Source organism: Haliotis rufescens, unplaced genomic scaffold (assembly GCF_023055435.1).
Source record: "Haliotis rufescens isolate VD_foot unplaced genomic scaffold, xgHalRufe1.0.p SCAF_2, whole genome shotgun sequence".
Classification (NCBI taxonomy): Eukaryota; Metazoa; Mollusca; class Gastropoda; order Lepetellida; family Haliotidae; genus Haliotis; species Haliotis rufescens.
Window position 1 is genome coordinate 79,601,654 of NW_025963890.1, and position 18,887 is coordinate 79,620,540.

An 18,887-nucleotide genomic window follows, 5' to 3' on the forward strand; every position below is an offset into this window, starting at 1 on the left:
TTCTGCCACACAACTGAGGATTCAGCCACACAACTTAGCCTCCTGCCACACAACTGAGGATTCTGTCAAACAACTGAGGATTCTGCCACACAACTGAGCCTTCTGCTAAATAACTGAGCCTCCTGCCATACATCAGAGCCTCCTGTAACACAACTGAGGATTCTGACACATATCTAAGCCTCCTGCCACACATCTTAGCCTCCTGCCACTCAACTGAGCCCCCTGCCACACAACTGAGTCTCCTGTAACAAGTGAGTCTCCCCCTACTGGGCCTCCTGCCACACATCTGAGCCTCCTGTAACACAACTGAGGATTCTGACACATATATGAGCCTCCTGACACACATCTTAGCCTCCTGCCACACAACTGAGGATTCTGCCACACAACTGAGTCTCCTGTAACAAGAGAGTCTCCCGCTACTGGGCCTCCTGCCACACATCTGAGCCTCCTGTAAAAACAACTGAGGATTCTGACCCATATCCGAGCCTCCTGCCACACATCTTAGCCTCCTGCCACACAACTGAGTCACCTGCCACACAACTGAGGATTCTGCCACACAATTGAGCCTCCTGCCACACAACTGAGGATTCTGCCACACAACTGAGGATTCTGCCACACAACTGAGCCTCCTGCCACACAACTGAGGATTCTGCCACACAACTGAGGATTCTGCCACACAACTGAGCCTCCTGCCACACAACTGAGGATTCTGACACAAAACTGAGGATTCTGCCACACAACTGAGGATTCTGTCACACAACTGAGCCTCCTGCTACACAACTGAGCCTTCTGCCAAATAACTGAGCCTCCTGCCACACAACTGAGGATCCCACCACACAACTGAGGATTCTGCAACACAACTGAGCCTCCTGCCACTCAACTGAGGATCCCACCACACAACTGAGGATTCTGCCACACAACTGAGGATTCTGCCACACAACTGAGGATTCTGCCACACAACTGAGACTCCTGCCACACAACTGAGGATTCTGCCACACAACTGAGGATTCTGTCACACAACTGAGCCTCCTGCTACACAACTGAGCCTTCCGCCAAATAACTGAGCCTCCTGCCACACAACTGAGGATCCCACCACACAACTGAGGATTCTGCAACACAACTGAGCCTCCTGCCACTCAACTGAGGATCCCACCACACAACTGAGGATTCTGCCACACAACTGAGCTTCAAGTCAGACAACAGTAGCAGTGGATATCATTGGATTTGAACTTAAACCCCATTATTTCATGGAATCCAAACAAAACATAATTTAAACAATACCTAAACACCAAAAGTCACCAGTACATGGCTAGAACGATATCAGTGCAAATATGTGTCAAGAAATACTGAGCAGTTGTGGGTCACACAGATGCAGGGATGAACAGTGCCAATCACCGTATCCCCCTCACATTTCACCATTGGGGACAAGGGATTTTTCACTTTCTTGTGTGAGGTTCACTTCATGACTACACTGCCAACTTGACATCAGGCTGCAGAGAAGGACAAGGAAGCCATTCACGGGGAAGTACCCAGTTCTTGCCTTGATGCAGTGAGTGAGATCCACCCATGTACCGGGTTCTTCCCTTGATGCAGTGAGTGAGATCTACCCATGTACCCGGTTCTTCCCTTGATGCAGTGGGTGAGATCTACCCATGTACCCGTTTCTTCCCTTGCAGTGAGTGAGACCTACCCATGTACCCGGTTCTTCCCTTGATGCAGTGAGTGAGACCTACCCATGTACCCGGTTCTTCCCTTGATGCAGTGAGTGAGACCTACCCATGTACCTGGTTCTTCCCTTGATGCAGTGAGTGAGATCTACCCATGTACCCGGTTCTTCCATTGATGCAGTGAATGAGATCTACCCATGTACCCGGTTATTCCCTTGATGCAGTGAGTGAGATCTACCCATGTACCCAGTTCTTCCCTTGATGCAGTGAGACCTACCCATGTACCTGGTTCTTCCCTTGATGCAGTGAGTGAGACCTACCCATGTATATGGTTCTTCCCTTGATGCAGTGAGTGAGATCTACCCATGTACCCGGTTCTTCCCTTGATGCAGTGAGTGAGACCTACCCATGTACCCGGTTCTTCCCTTGATGCAGTGAGTGAGATCTACCCATGTACCTGGTTCTTCCCTTGATGCAGTGAGACCTACCCATGTACCCGGTTCTTCCCTTGATGCAGTGAGTGAGACCTACCCATGTACCCGGTTCTTCCCTTGATGCAGTGAGTGAGACCTACCCATGTACCCGGTTCTTCCCTTGATGCAGTGAGTGAGCTCTATCCATGTACCCGGTTCTTCCCTTGATGCAGTGAGTGAGATCTACCCATGTACCCGGGTTCTTCCCTTGATGCAGTGAGTGAGATCTACCCATGTACCCGGTTCATCCCTTGATGCAGTGAGTGAGATCTACCCATGTACCGGGTTCTTCCCTTGATGCAGTGAGACCTACCCATGTACCTGGTTCTTCCCTTGATGCAGTGGGTGAGATCTACCCATGTACCAGGTTCTTCCCTTGATGAAGTGAGTGAGACCTACCCATGTACCTGGTTCTTCCCTTGATGCAGTGGGTGAGATCTACCCATGTACCCGGTTCTTCCCTTGATGCAGTGAGTGAGACCTACCCATGTACCCGGTTCTTCCCTTGATGCAGTGAGTGAGATCTACCCATGTACCCGGTTCATCCCTTGATGCAGTGAGTGAGACCTACCCATGTACCTGGTTCTTCCCTTGATGCAGTGAGATCTACCCATGTACCCGGTTCTTCCCTTGATGCAGTGAGTGAGACCTACCCATGTACCCTGTTCTTCCCTTGATGCAGTGAGTGAGACCTACCCATGTACCTGGTTCTTCCCTTGATGCAGTGAGTGAGACCTACCCATGTACCCGGTTCTTCCCTTGATGCAGTAAGTGAGACCTACCCATGTACCTGGTTCTTCCCTTGATGAAGTGAGTGAGACCACCCATGTACCTGGTTCTTCCCTTGATGCAGTGAATGAGATCTACCCATGTACCCGGTTCTTCCCTTGATGCAGTGAGTGAGATCTACCCATGTACCTGGTTCTTCCCTTGATGCAGTGAGTGAGACCTACCCATGTACCTGGTTCTTCCCTTGATGCAGTGAGTGAGACCTACCCATGTACCTGGTTCTTCCCTTGATGCAGTGAGTGAGATCTACCCATGTACCCGGTTCTTCCCTTGATGCAGTGAGTGAGATCTACCCATGTACCCGGTTCATCCCTTGATGCAGTGAGTGAGACCTACCCATGTACCTGGTTCTTCCCTTGCAGTGAGTGAGACCTACCCATGTACCCGGTTCTTCCCTTGATGCAGTGAGTGAGACCTACCCATGTACCTGGTTCTTCCCTTGCAGTGAGTGAGACCTACCCATGTACCTGGTTCTTCCTTTGATGTAGTGAGTGAGACCTACCCATGTTCCTGGTTCTTCCCTTGATGCAGTGAGTGAGACCTACCCATGTACCTGGTTCTTCCCTTGATGGAGTGAGTGAGACCTACCCATGTACCCGGTTCATCCCTTGATGCAGTGAGTGAGACCTACCCATGTACCCAATTCTTCCCTTGTTGCAGTGAGTGAGACCTACCCATGTACCTTCTGGTTCTTCCCCCTTGATGCAGTCAATGAGATCTACCCATGTACCCGGTTCTTCCCTTGATGCAGTGAGTGAGACCTACCCATGTACCTGGTTCTTCCCTTGATGCAGTGAATGAGATCTACCCATGTACCCGGTTCATCCCTTGATGCAGTGAGTGAGACCTACCCATGTCCAGTTTATCCATGAGTTGGTCAACAAGAGCGCTGTTGGTACACTCCACCAGGACAGCGTTGACAGTTTCCACGTACCACTGAATGTCGGGGGACCACTTGACCTGGGTTAAGGACAACAGCAGAGGAGTAATGGAGATATAAACGAGCTCTGAATCAACAGTGTTCTGATTCCTCCAACTTCCACCATGTTATGGTGGATAACATCCTATCCGTGGTTCTCACAATCTCAAATTACCTGACCTTGATATTCATTACCGACCAATCGAACGGCAATAAACCTCATGGGAAAAGGGAGCTAACTCATATTACCTAGAAACCCAAACCACTGCCAATTTTAATAAATATGAAGACATCCTTTCCATCAAAAAGATGTTTAACGACTTTCTTTTGGCTGTCTGTCAGTGTTTCAATGTTGAATTTCAAGCAGCCTTGATTGTAGCCAATCAAATTGGCAAATGGAAATCAAGAACGTTGTACAAGAATTGAAGGCGCGTGTCCGCAGAGATGTAGCTTATTAAAATTCCGATCCGAGGGTGAAAAATTAACTGGAAATATCAAACTGGTTTGAAACAGTGTTAAGTGTTGTCCTAGATTTTGTTATGCAAAGGAACCCAGTAAATTTTTACTCTTTTTATCGTACACAATAAAATTACTGTGTGATAATTGTTTTATTCAACAGCCATATGGAAACTGAGTGGACAAAATTCTGCCTGATATCTGAATGACATCAGTATATATCAATGGATTTGAATGCTGATGTATATAACACATATATTGTAAATCTTGAAATTAACGTGAGTGTGAATTAAATGCGAAGAATGCGAGTGGTCCTTGTTTACATTAATGAAACTTCGCATTTAGATAGCCTCACTGCACACTTTAGATAGCCTCACTGCACAATTTAGATAGCCTCACTGCACACTTTAGATAGCCTCACTGCACAATTTAGATAGCCTCACTGCACACTTTAGATAGCCTCACTACACAATTTAGATAGCCTCACTGCACACTTTAGATAGCCTCACTGCACAATTTAGATAGCCTCACTGCACACTTTAGATAGCCTCACTGCACACTTTAGATAGCCTCACTGCACACTTTAGATAGCCTCACTGCACAATTTAGATAGCCTCACTGCACACTTTAGATAGCCTCACTGCACAATTTAGATAGCCTCACTGCACACTTTAGATAGCCTCACTGCACACTTTAGATAGCCTCACTGCACAATTTAGATAGCCTCACTGCACACTTTAGACAGCCTCACTGCACACTTTAGATAGCCTCACTGCACACTTTAGATAGCCTCACTGCACACTTTAGATAGCCTCACTGCACACTTTAGATAGCCTCACTGCACACTTTAGACAGCCTCACTGTACACTTTAGATAGCCTCACTGCACACTTTAGATAGTCTCACTGCACACTTTAGATAGCCTCACTGCACAGTTTAGATAGCCTCACTGCACAATTTAGATAGCCTCACTGCACATTTTAGATAGCCTCACTGCACACTTTAGATAGCCTCACTGCACACTTTAGATAGCCTCACTGCACACTTTAGACAGCCTCACTGTACACTTTAGATAGCCTCACTGCACACTTTAGATAGTGTTTCGCAGTGGAAGACTAAACTAAACTAAACTTAACATGACCTTACCTTGCAATCAACTAAACGTGAAATCCCCTTATAATCAACTAAACGTGAAATCCCCTTATAATCAACTAAACAATGAAAATGTGATAAGATCAAATGAAATGGATTTTAAACTAAAAGTGAAGTTGCCGTATGGTAACAATGTAAATGGGTAACTCTCTCAACTATTTCTATTCTGTTCTATTCTATTTCTGTAATATTCTAATTCACTATTTGCTAACTTAGAGAGAGATATCCATTTACTCCTTGCCCATATGAATGCCAGAAGACAACTGAAATAATCTGTTTCTAGAGCATGCGCATTTTGCCCTCATCCAACAAGAAGCACGTGCTGCATGCCAACTTTAACGCTTTCCGCGAAGCTGTTGTGTACCAATGCGTCAACCACTGTGTCCAGGAACATGAAACTTGTTCCCGGACAATTGTTCCCGGACGCTTCAGAACATGCCCCCTTCCATGATAGACCCCTGTCTATCATCTATTTGGAACAATACGCAGTTGACAAACTACAAAAAAAAACCTAACTTATTTACAACAATGACTAGTCAATGAAAACAGCAGCACTATTTACAACCTTGAACAACTGGTTCTTGTTCAGTCTCGATATTCGAGAGGACAGATCTTTGTAACTGGTCGAGTCAATCTCGACCCTCCAACTTTAACATCTACAACTCTAACATGGCCATCTTTGCCTGGGTAAGTTTTCAATATCCTTCCCATTGGCCAAGTTCCTCTTGGATTATCTTGTGATACGACAATCACCACATCATCAACTTGGAAGTCTCTTGATGACGTGACCCACTTTTTTCGGACATTCAACGTTGGAAGCCACTCTCTCATCCATCTCCTCCAGATATGCCTGATGAGTTCCTGGATCCTCCGCCAACGCTTCTGGGGAGAAAAGGAAGTAGAATCTATTTCTGGAGCGAAGTCTCCACCAAGCTGCCCATGTAGAAAGTGGTTTGGTGTGAGCGGAACATCATCCTGTGTGTGGGCACTCTGATATGTGAGTGGTCTTGAATTCAACAGAGCTTCGGCCCCAGTAAAAGCAGTCATCAGTTCTTCATCGGTGACATCACTTGAGCTGAGGACAGCATAAATAGCCCGTTTAGCTGACTTGACCATCGATTCGAATACTCCTCCGAAGTGAGGAGCATTTGGAGGATTAAATCTCCATACAATGCCTCTGTTTGCCAATTTCGATTTTGTGATGTCAGAATCTAATGAAGTCACCAGCTCTTTAAGCTCTTTCACAGCTCCAACGAAATTCGTCCCGTTGTCCGATATGATCTCTTTGGGCATTCCCCTTCTGTGTGCCATGCGGAAGAGAGCATTCAAGAACGAATTTGTGTCTAGTCCAAAAGCGATTTCTAAATGTACAGCGCGTGTAGCTAGGCATGTGAACAGGCACAGGTAACGCTTTTGACGGCTTTTACCTCGACCCTGTACAGTAAGAAATGGACCAGCGAAATCTACCCCCGCTTGAACAAATGCTCTCATTGAACAAACTACTCTCACCTTTGGAAGATTGCCCATGAGTTGTTGTGCTGGCTTTGCTTTTTGTTTTTTGCACCAAGAACATGCATTTTCCCATTCACGAATTTCCTCCCTTGAGGATATTATCCAGAACTTGGAAGACAATGAAGCTAATGTGGTATTTGTTCCCATGTGGTGACACATTTCATGATGATGTTTAACTATCAACTTTGTCACTGGGCTTTTTCTGGGAAGAATAATAGGAAACCTTGCTTCCCAGGACAGGACTTCTGCAAACCTCAGTCTGCCATTTAATCTCATCACTCCTGTTTCATCCAGAAAAGGCTGTAATCCTATGAGTTTACTCTTAGGTGGTATTCTGCTGTCATGGTACAGTGCCCAATACTCTTTAGGAAATGCTTCCTTTTGATCTTCTGAAATTAGTTTTCTTTCAGCTCCTTCAATCTCTTCTAGGTCCAGTTCTTCTTTCCTTCTCATATCCTTTTTTGTCCGACAGTTACTGAGAAACCTGTAGACCCATGCAAAGACTCTGCACAGTCTTTTCCAGTCGGAAAACCTACATGGATCCAAACGCCATGTCTGATCAACATCTTGCACCATCATTGTCACTTTCATATTTGATCCAGTTTTCCTTTCCATCTCAACTTTCTGGAAAGCATGTATCTGTTTTGGCCATTGGCTTACATCAAGTTTTAAAAACTCAGGACCTTGTAGCCATGCTTTTGTACCAAGTGTTTCAGGTTTACAACCTTTTGTAAGTATGTCTGCTGTATTCAACTTAGTTGGTACATGCATCCATTGGCTGGGTTTTGTCACTTCTTGTATAAAACCAACCCGATTTGCCACAAATGGCTTAAAGCTTCTACTGTGGCTTTTTATCCACCACAACACGTTCATGCTATCGGACCAGATCCTAGCATCATAAGGTGACATTTCTAGGCCTTTTGCAATAGCAAGCAGAAGTTTCACCCCAAGAACCGCTGCCATCAACTCTAGTCGCGGGACACTGATAGCCTTCAGTGGAGCAACATGACTTTTTGCAGCTACAAGTTGACTTGCTGTCCTGTGTTCATTAACACTCACCAGATAAATGACTGCACCAAAAGCATCTTGTGATGCATCTACAAACACATGTAGGCGTGGATTGGCTATTTCAGTTCTAAATTCAATCCATCTTGGGAAATATAAAGACTTCAAATCTGCCAATTCCCTATACCATTGCAATACCTTTTCCTCTAAATCAGGATGCAGACTGTCATCCCAACCTACACCAGACACCCAAATGTGTTGCAATATTATCTTTGCCCGAATGGTGAATGGAGCTAACAGTCCCAAAGGATCAAATATCTTAGCAATCTCCCTCAAGAAAGCTCTTTTTGACATTTGAAAGTGATCATTTTTTATGTTGTAGCAGAATTGAAACCTATCACTCTCTGCATTCCAGAGCAACCCAAGAGCTTTCACTGATGGCAGTTCAGTCATCTGAATATTAATTTCAGATAGTCTATCTGCAACTGGAATACATTCAAGGACCTTCAATGAATTGGAGACCCACTTCCTGGCGTGCATTCCAGCTGTAGTCCACAGTTCATTCACCTGATCATAAAGCTCTATAGCTTTTTCCTCGGTTTCTACCGAATCCATTGTGTCATCCATGTATGTTGATTTAGCAACTGTGTCTGCAGCCAAAGGAAGATGAATTTTGCATGCCTTAGCATGTTCCTGTGTAATATACTGTGCCAGAAATGGTGAACAATTCATTCCGAAGACTACCCGTGAAAATTCATATACATCAGGTTCTTCGTCCAGGTTCATTGATCTCCATAGAAATCTGAAGTACGGTTGATCAGCTTCAGTAATCTTGATTTGCAAGTACATTTCTGCAATGTCGCATATGATTGCGATTGGATGTTTTCTAAATCTTAGCAATATTTCAACAAGATCATTTTGCATTTTCGGACCCTGGTGAACAACATCATTTAAGGACACCCCATCACTTTTTGCTGATGCATCGAAAACCATCCTTACCTTCGTTGTATTTCGTTCAGGCCGGACCACTGGAAAATGAGGTAAGTACCAACATTTTTTGTTAACTTCTTTTTCAGGAACTTTTGTGATGTATCCTGTTTTCAGATACTGTGATATCACATCCCCATATGCTGTCTGAATTGTAACATCTTTGGATAACCTTTTCTCAATTTGTTTCAGACGTTTGAAAGCACTATCATAATTATTATGTAATTTCCCCCTTTTTATTTCAGGAGAAGCAGGTGCTTCCATTTCTATTCTTATTCTACTCATATCTATTTCTGGTGCAACTGACTCACCATGACCAACATTCTGATGAACAGAAGGAACACATTGTTCTTCTTGAAGCTCTGCGACTTTAAGTTTCACAGGCATGTGTTTCTTTGTGTTAACTGGGCGAAATATCCTCGACATTACTGACCTTATACCAGAAGACGAGCTGTCATCTGACCTGCTGCTCAAATGCAATCTTGCATTGTGTATTGCATCATCGCTATATTCTAAGACTTCATCTATTTCCTTACATGTTTTCTTGGCATTCTCGTAATCTCCATGTTGGTCGTATGCCTTGGACAGGTCATACAATAAGTCAACAGCTTTAGCCTGAAGTGAACTCACCTTATCTATCTCATCCCTCACTGCTTTCCTTGTGGGGAGATCCTCCTGGTCTATCATACTCAGCATCTTATTCTGAGCCTTTGTCAATGCAGACTTTGCTGCCGTCTTTTGTTTCTTAAGCTGAGCTATTTTTAACTCCAGCTTATCTACATCACTAATACTTGTAGCCTTTTCAGGATTTATTATCCCACCTTCAGACTTTGCTATATCAGACATGCTTGTTGCTTTGCCAGCCATTGTGAACAACCAAGCATCAAACTACACGTGAAAATCTATCCTATTTTTGAATGACGTACGTTGACCCTAAGAACTATCAACACCAGTCACTATAACTAACTAACTAGCCCATATTCAGAGCAACCATGCTCTGCTACCAATGTTTCGCAGTGGAAGACTAAACTAAACTAAACTTAACATGACCTTACCTTGCAATCAACTAAACGTGAAATCCCCTTATAATCAACTAAACGTGAAATCCCCTTATAATCAACTAAACAATGAAAATGTGATAAGATCAAATGAAATGGATTTTAAACTAAAAGTGAAGTTGCCGTATGGTAACAATGTAAATGGGTAACTCTCTCAACTATTTCTATTCTGTTCTATTCTATTTCTGTAATATTCTAATTCACTATTTGCTAACTTAGAGAGAGATATCCATTTACTCCTTGCCCATATGAATGCCAGAAGACAACTGAAATAATCTGTTTCTAGAGCATGCGCATTTTGCCCTCATCCAACAAGAAGCACGTGCTGCATGCCAACTTTAACGCTTTCCGCGAAGCTGTTGTGTACCAATGCGTCAACCACTGTGTCCAGGAACATGAAACTTGTTCCCGGACAATTGTTCCCGGACGCTTCAGAACAGATAGTCTCACTGCACACTTTAGATAGCCTCACTGCACACTTTAGATAGCCTCACTGCACAGTTTAGATATAGCCTCACCGCACACTTTAGATAGCCTCACTGCACACTTTAGATAGCCTCACTGCACACTTTAGACAACCTCACTGCACACTTTAGATAGCCTCACTGCACACTTTAGATAGCCTTACTGCACGCTTTAGATAGCCTCACTGCACACTTTAGATAGCCTCACTGCACACTTTAGATAGCCTCACTGCACACTTTAGACAGCCTCACTGCACACTTTAGATAGCCTCACTGCACACTTTAGATAGCCTTACTGCACGCTTTAGATAGCCTCACTGCACGCTTTAGATAGCCTCACTGCACACTTTAGACAGCCTCACTGCACACTTTAGACAGCCTCACTGCACACTTTAGATAGCCTCACTGCACACTTTAGATAGCCTCACTGCACACTTTAGACAGCCTCACTGCACAGTTTAGATATAGCCTCACTGCACACTTTAGATAGCCTCACTGCACAGTTTAGATATAGCCTCACTGCACACTTTAGATAGCCTCACTGCACGCTTTAGATAGCCTCACTACACACTTTAGACAGCCTCACTGCACACTTTAGACAGCCTCACTGCACACTTTAGATAGCCTCACTGCACACTTTAGATAGCCTCACTGCACACTTTAGACAGCCTCACTGCACAGTTTAGATATAGCCTCACTGCACACTTTAGATAGCCTCACTGCACACTTTAGATAGCCTCACTGCACACTTTAGATAGCCTCACTGCACACTTTAGATAGAGGAAATGCCAACTTGAATATGAACACAAACACAGTTTATGGAGCAGCAGTTGTAACAAGTCCACAGCAATGTCATTTAACCAATAGGGATTACACAATGGGCATCCTGTGAGTTATCACTGCTGGGGTCAAGAGTTCTACCTACTCGTGTCAAACTAGGCTTCATTGACCACTCCAGTGAGTCAAAGACGTATACACGTCCGTGAGTGAGTGAACTGTTGTTGGTTTAATTAATTTATTGTCTTTAAACTTCTCAAACGTCAACAGAACAAACAAATAAACTGTGTGTTGTTTTTAGGGAAACACTGTTTATTGTTATTACAGAAGTGCTTAACTCAGTGCTAATAAGCGGTGCTATTTGCTGTTTGGTTGGATTAAGGTAAGGATATGTATCATTCCACTGGGGATGGGGTAGGGGGAGTCTCACTGATTTTATGTCGCATTTTTGGCTAGGTGTCAGTAGTTGTATAAACTTGGAGATGCATTAATTACAAGATTTACAGTATTTGATACAGAGTACAGAGGTGTACATGGCCCAAAGACAAGGGGCAAAGCCTCGAAACTCGTCCATTGACTCAGCTCACTCAGCCCAGTGGGAAATCGCTGTGGATAATGACAAGATATGTTTTGTGCTATTTTGTTCCTGAGAAACCAAACTACTCCAACACAACCATCCCTATTGAATTTCCCTAATCCCTATTTTGGTATTATCACAAATCAAAAGAAATGATGAAATCATTCTTCATAGACAAGAGAATTCAGAAGGTGACAAATCCCGCTGGCATCCACCAATAGGAAAGACCAAATCATCTGAGTGTTACCTTAAGTCCAACTTGATGAGAGAATTTCTATCTAACCTGTCAGTCCATATACAAGAGCAGTTAATGAGCTTCCCAAATTAGTAAAATCTAAATATTTTTTACATTTGTATACTTATCCTGCATTACTCCGTATTGCATTTACTGCTGTCTTTGACAGAGAGACGAACTGTGTGAGATCCAGCTGCTGAAGAAAAGTTGTTCCAACCGGTATATGGCAGCACCCCTCGCACAGTCGGCATGTGACACGGAGGGCACTTCGACTTCATAATGCAGGATAAGTATACAAATGTGCATTCTTTTGTGCACTACCATTGTAATTGCTGTGCAGTACTTTTTATTGATCTTTAAACTTAGCAAATTTTGTAATATATTTGTTGATTGTATACCATTTGTTGCTTGTTTGTTGGCTTCACACTAGGTTCTGTTATGTACAGATTTCTGGGTTAACATACTGTTTCTATTTGGGAATCGATACGTAACAATACATATTGTATTGTTTCACAAATATCCATGAATACCTGTATCCTAATATTGTAATTATATTGTTATCTTATTCGTATTCAAAGTGAGGGCAGGAGAGGGGTCTCTATATGTGGCATCCATGCCAGGGAGGTAACTAAGCAGTATCTGTTGTCTGACTCCTCCCGGACAGCAGCAGAGCAAACACACCCAAACAATGCTGACAACACATCACACCACATCACACAGACTGCTGCGATGTGTGAACCCTAACCCCAGCAGCAGCAGAGCAAACACACCCAAACAATGCTGACAACACATCACACCACATCACACAGACTGCTGCGATGTGTGAACCCTAACCCCGGCAGCAGCAGAGCAAACACACCCAAACAATGCTGACAACACATCACACCACATCACACAGACTGCTGCGATGTGTGAACCCTAACCCGGACAGCAGCAGAGCAAACACACCCAAACAATGCTGACAACACATCACACCACATCACACAGACTGCTGCGATGTGTGAACCCTAACCCCCGCAGCAGCAGAGCAAACACACCCAAACAATGCTGACAACACATCACACCACATCACACAGACTGCTGCGATGTGTGAACCCTAACCCGGACAGCAGCAGAGCAAACACACCCAAACAATGCTGACAACACATCACACCACATCACACAGACTGCTGCGATGTGTGAACCCTAACCCGGACAGCAGCAGAGCAAACACACCCAAACAATGCTGACAACACATCACACCACATCACACAGACTGCTGCGATGTGTGAACCCTAACCCCCGCAGCAGCAGAGCAAACACACCCAAACAATGCTGACAACACATCACACCACATCACACAGACTGCTGCGATGTGTGAACCCTAACCCGGACAGCAGCAGAGCAAACACACCCAAACAATGCTGACAACACATCACACCACATCACACAGACTGCTGTGATGTGTGAACCCTAACCCCGGCAGCAGCAGAGCAAACACACCCAAACAATGCTGACAACACATCACACCACATCACACAGACTGCTGCGATGTGTGAACCCTAACCCGGACAGCAGCAGCAGAGCAAACATACCCAAACAATGCTGACAACACATCACACCCTATCACACAGACTGCTGCGATGTGTGAACCCTAACCCCGACAGCAGCAGAGCAAACACACCCAAACAATGCTGACAACACATCACACCACATCACACAGACTGCTGCGATGTGTGAACCCTAACCCCAGCAGCAGCAGAGCAAACACACCCAAACAATGCTGACAACACATCACACCACATCACACAGACTGCTGCGATGTGTGAACCCTAACCAGGACAGCAGCAGAGCAAACACACCCAAACAATGCTGACAACACATCACACCACATCACACAGACTGCTGCGATGTGTGAACCCTAACCCCGGCAGCAGCAGAGCAAACACACCCAAACAATGCTGACAACACATCACACCACATCACACAGACTGCTGCGATGTGTGAACCCTAACCCCCGCAGCAGCAGAGCAAACACACCCAAACAATGCTGACAACACATCGCACCACATCACACAGACTGCTGCGATGTGTGAACCCTAACCCCCGCAGCAGCAGAGCAAACACACCCAAACAATGATGACAACACATCACACCACATCACACAGACTGCTGCGATGTGTGAATCCTAACCCCGGCAGCAGCAGAGCAAACACACCCAAACAATGCTGACAACACATCACACCACATCACACAGACTGCTGCGATGTGTGAACCCTAACCCCAGCAGCAGAGCAAACACACCCAAACAATGCTGACAACACATCACACCACATCACACAGACTGCTGCGATGTGTGAACCCTAACCAGGACAGCAGCAGAGCAAACACACCCAAACAATGCTGACAACACATCACACCACATCACACAGACTGCTGCGATGTGTGAACCCTAACCCGGACAGCAGCAGAGCAAACACACCCAAACAATGCTGACAACACATCACACCACATCACACAGACTGCTGCGATGTGTGAACCCTAACCAGGACAGCAGCAGAGCAAACACACCCAAACAATGCTGACAACACATCACACCACATCACACAGACTGCTGCGATGTGTGAACCCTAACCCCAGCAGCAGCAGAGCAAACACACCCAAACAATGCTGACAACACATCACACCACATCACACAGACTGCTGCGATGTGTGAACCCTAACCCCGGCAGCAGCAGAGCAAACACACCCAAACAATGCTGACAACACATCACACCACATCACACAGACTGCTGCGATGTGTGAACCCTAACCCGGACAGCAGCAGAGCAAACACACCCAAACAATGCTGACAACACATCACACCACATCACACAGACTGCTGCGATGTGTGAACCCTAACCCCAGCAGCAGCAGAGCAAACACACCCAAACAATGCTGACAACACATCACACCACATCACACAGACTGCTGCGATGTGTGAACCCTAACCAGGACAGCAGCAGAGCAAACACACCCAAACAATGCTGACAACACATCACACCACATCACACAGACTGCTGCGATGTGTGAACCCTAACCCCCGCAGCAGCAGAGCAAACACACCCAAACAATGCTGACAACACATCGCACCACATCACACAGACTGCTGTGCACTTTACAAAGGATATTTCTCTGCCAGTTGTGCTATCTTCCCTGCCATGTCTGTCTTACAGAAAGGGTCGTCAGTCATCTTCAAGTGTTCAAACAACTTGCTGCAGATGGCCTTGACATTGGCCTCGTTGGCCATCTTGTAAAGGAGGTGCAGGGTCTGCCACACAATCCATCATTAAACAATCAATCGTATACAATCAATCATTAAATATCTTTAGAAAATCAATCATTAAATTATTAAACCTCTGGCAGTAAACAATCAATCATTTAGTAATCCATATTTATACAATCAATAACAAGACCATCAATCTTAAAACAAACAACCTTAACATTATCAACAAACAATCAATAATAACACAATCAATAATTAAACACTCAATCTTTACAAAATCAATCTTTCCTCAAGCAGTATTTAGACAATAAATCTTTACACAATAAACAATTTACATAAAATCAATTCGTACAAAGTCAAACATTATCAAACATGTTTTGAAGAGGTTGTCCTGTTTTGAGAGATAAGTTTTGTGAGTGCGTGAGAATACTTTTACACTGCTGTAAGCAGTACTATTCCAGCAATATCACTGCAGGGGACGACAGCAATATTCCAGCAATATCATTGCAGGAAACGACAGCAATATGCCAGCAATATCCCTGCAGGGGACGACAGCAACATTCCAGCCATATCACTGGAGGGGACGACAGCAATGTGCCAGCAATATCACTGCAGGAGACAACAGCAATATTCCAGCAATATCACTGCAGGAGACGACAGCAATATTCCAGCCATATCACTGCAGGAGACGACAGCAATATACCAGCAATATCACTGCAGGAGATGAAAGCAATATTCCAGCCATATCACTGCAGGAGATGACAGCAATATTCCAGCAATATCACTGCAGGAGATGACAGCAATATTCCAGCAATATCACTGCAGGAGATGACAGCAATATTCCAGCAATATCACTGCAGGAGATGACAGCAATATTCCAGCAACATCACTGCAGGAGATGACAGCAATGTTCCAGCAATATCACTGCAGGAGATGACAGCAATATTCCAGCAATATCACTGCAGGAGATGACAGCAATATTCCAGCATTATCACTGCAGGAGATGACAGCAATATTCCAGCAATATCACTGCAGGAGATGACAGCAATATTCCAGCAATATCACTGCAGGAGATGACAGCAATATTCCAGCAATATCACTGCAGGAGATGACAGCAATATTCCAGCAATATCACTGCAGGAGATGACAGCAATATTCCAGCCATATCACTGCAGGAGACGACAGCAATATACCAGCAATATCACTGCAGGGGACGACAGCAATATGCCTGCAATATCACTGCAGGGGACAAAAGCAATATACCAGCAATATCACTGCAGGGGACAACAGCAATATTCCAGCCATATCACTGCAGGAGATGACAGCAATATTCCAGCCATATCACTGCAGGAGATGACAGCAATATTCCAGCAATATCACAGCAGGAGATGACAGCAATATTCCAGCCATATCACTGCAGGAGATGACAGCAATATTCCAGCCATATCACTGCAGGAGACGACAGCAATATTCCAGCCATATCACTGCAAGAGATGACTGCAAGAGATGACAGCAATATACCAGCAATATCACTGCAGGAGACGACAGCAATATACCAGCAATATCACTGCAGGAGATGACAGCAATATTCCAGCAATATCACTGCAGGAGATGACAGCAATATTCCAGCCATATCACTGCAGCAGACGACAGCAATATTCCAGCCATATCACTGCAGGAGACGACAGCAATATTCCAGCAATATCACTGCAGGAAACGACAGCAATATGCCTGCAATATCACTGCAGGAGACGACAGCAATATTCCAGCAATATCACATTTCATTCATCTCACCGAATGTTAGACAAGTGGGAAAACAGCTTAAAAAAACTTCCAGTCTTGGCAATAGCTTACCTTTCTCTGCGTAGCCAGTTCGTCCCCATCCAGGCACTGCACTACAGTCAGTTGATGCTGTACAGCATACTCAGGACTCACACCGACTAGAGCTGTCAGTGCCTTGATGCCTGCAATAAACACACACAGGTGTTGTAGCTGTTGGGACTCATTGAGATATTTGAGGGTGCAGCTGTTGGGACTCATTAGTATATTTGAGGGTGCAGCTGTTGGAACTCATTAGTATATTTGAGGGTGCAGCTGTTGGAACTCATTAGTATATTTGAGGGTGCAGCTGTTGGGACTCATTAGTATATTTGAGGGTGCAGCTGTTGGGACTCATTGAGATATTTGAGGGTGCAGCTGTTGGGACTCATTGAGATATTTGAGGGTGAAGCTGTTGGGACTCATTGAGATATTTGAGGGTGCAGCTGTTGGAACGCATTAGTATATTTGAGGGTGTAGCTGTTGGAATCACTGAGATATTTGAGGGTGCAGCTGTTGGTTTCATCGAGATATTTGAGGGTGTAGCTGTTGGGACTCATTGAGATATTTGAGGGTGCAGCTGTTGGTTTCATCGAGATATTTGAGGGTGCAGCTGTTGGGATTCATTGAGATATTTGAGGGTGCAGCTGTTGGGACTCATTGAGATATTTGAGGGTGGAGCTGTTGGGACTCATTGAGATATTTGAGGGTGGAGCTGTTTGGACTCATTGAGATATTTGAGGGTGGAGCTGTTGGGACTCATTAGTATATTTGAGGGTGCAGCTGTTGGGACTCATTGAGATATTTGAGGGTGGAGCTGTTGGGACTCATTGAGATATTTGAGGGTGCAGCTGTTGGAACTCATTAGTATATTTGAGGGTGTAGCTGTTGGAATCACTGAGGTATTTGAGGGTGAAGCTGTTGGTTTCATCGAGATATTTGAGGATGTAGCTGTTGGGACTCATTGAGATACTTGAGGGTGCAGCTGTTGGTTTCATCGAGATATTTGAGGGTGTAGCTGTTGGGACTCATTGAGATATTTGAGGGTGCAGCTGCTGGTTTCATCGAGATATTTGAGGGTGTAGCTGTTGGGACTCATTGTGATATTTGAGGGTGCAGCTGTTGGGACTCATTGAGATATTTGAGGGTGCAGCTGTTGGAACTCATTGAGATATTTGAGGGTGCAGCTGTTGGAACTCATTGAGATATTTGAGTGTGCAGCTGTTGGGACTCATTGAGATATTTGAGGGTGCAGCTGTTGGGACTCATTGAGATATTTGAGGGTGTAGCTGTTGGAACTCATTGAGATATTTGAGGGTGCAGCTGTTGGAGCTCATTGAGATATTTGAGGGTGCAGCTGTTGGAACTCATTGAGATATTTGAGGGTGCAGCTGTTGGGACTCATTGAGATATTTGAGGGTGCAGCTGTTGGAACTCATTGAGATATTTGAGGGTGCAGCTGTTGGGACTCATTGAGATATTTGAGGGTGCAGCTGTTGGGACTCATTGAGATATTTGAGGGTGCAGCTGTTGGGACTCATTGAGATATTTGAGGGTGGAGCTGTTGGGACTCATTAGTATATTTGAGGGTGTAGCTGTTGGAATCACTGAGGTATTTGAGGGTGAAGCTGTTGGTTTCATCGAGATATTTGAGGGTGTAGCTGTTGGGACTCATTGTGATATTTGAGGGTGCAGCTGTTGGGACTCATTGAGATATTTGAGGGTGCAGCTGTTGGAACTCATTGAGATATTTGA

General features: G+C 44.7%; 2 protein-coding genes across 5 annotated transcripts in view; both read right to left on the reverse strand.

Moving 5' to 3' along the window:
* LOC124127095 (AP-4 complex subunit epsilon-1-like) overlaps nt 1–18,887 on the reverse strand; it is a 125,220-nt gene that overhangs the window by 48,290 nt on the left and 58,043 nt on the right. For 3 of the 4 annotated variants that reach the window (XM_048400682.1, XM_048400681.1, XM_048400684.1), the window contains exons 10-12: nt 17,169–17,278; nt 15,220–15,359; nt 3,781–3,884 (exon numbers count right to left, since the gene is read on the reverse strand). In XM_048400682.1, coding sequence (XP_048256639.1) covers nt 3,781–3,884; nt 15,220–15,359; nt 17,169–17,278 — 354 coding nt within the window. Of the gene's footprint in view, nt 1–3,780; nt 3,890–15,219; nt 15,360–17,168; nt 17,279–18,887 lie in introns of all 4 variants that reach the window. The other variant, XM_048400683.1, reaches the window with a different exon arrangement.
* On the reverse strand, nt 5,036–9,869 carry LOC125382165. The gene is made up of 2 exons (XM_048400680.1): nt 7,607–9,869; nt 5,036–7,423 (listed from the first exon to the last, which is right to left on the reverse strand). Exons 1-2 carry the CDS (start codon nt 9,824–9,826, stop codon nt 6,041–6,043), a joined length of 3,603 nt encoding a protein of 1,200 aa, XP_048256637.1. The 5' UTR covers nt 9,827–9,869; the 3' UTR covers nt 5,036–6,040.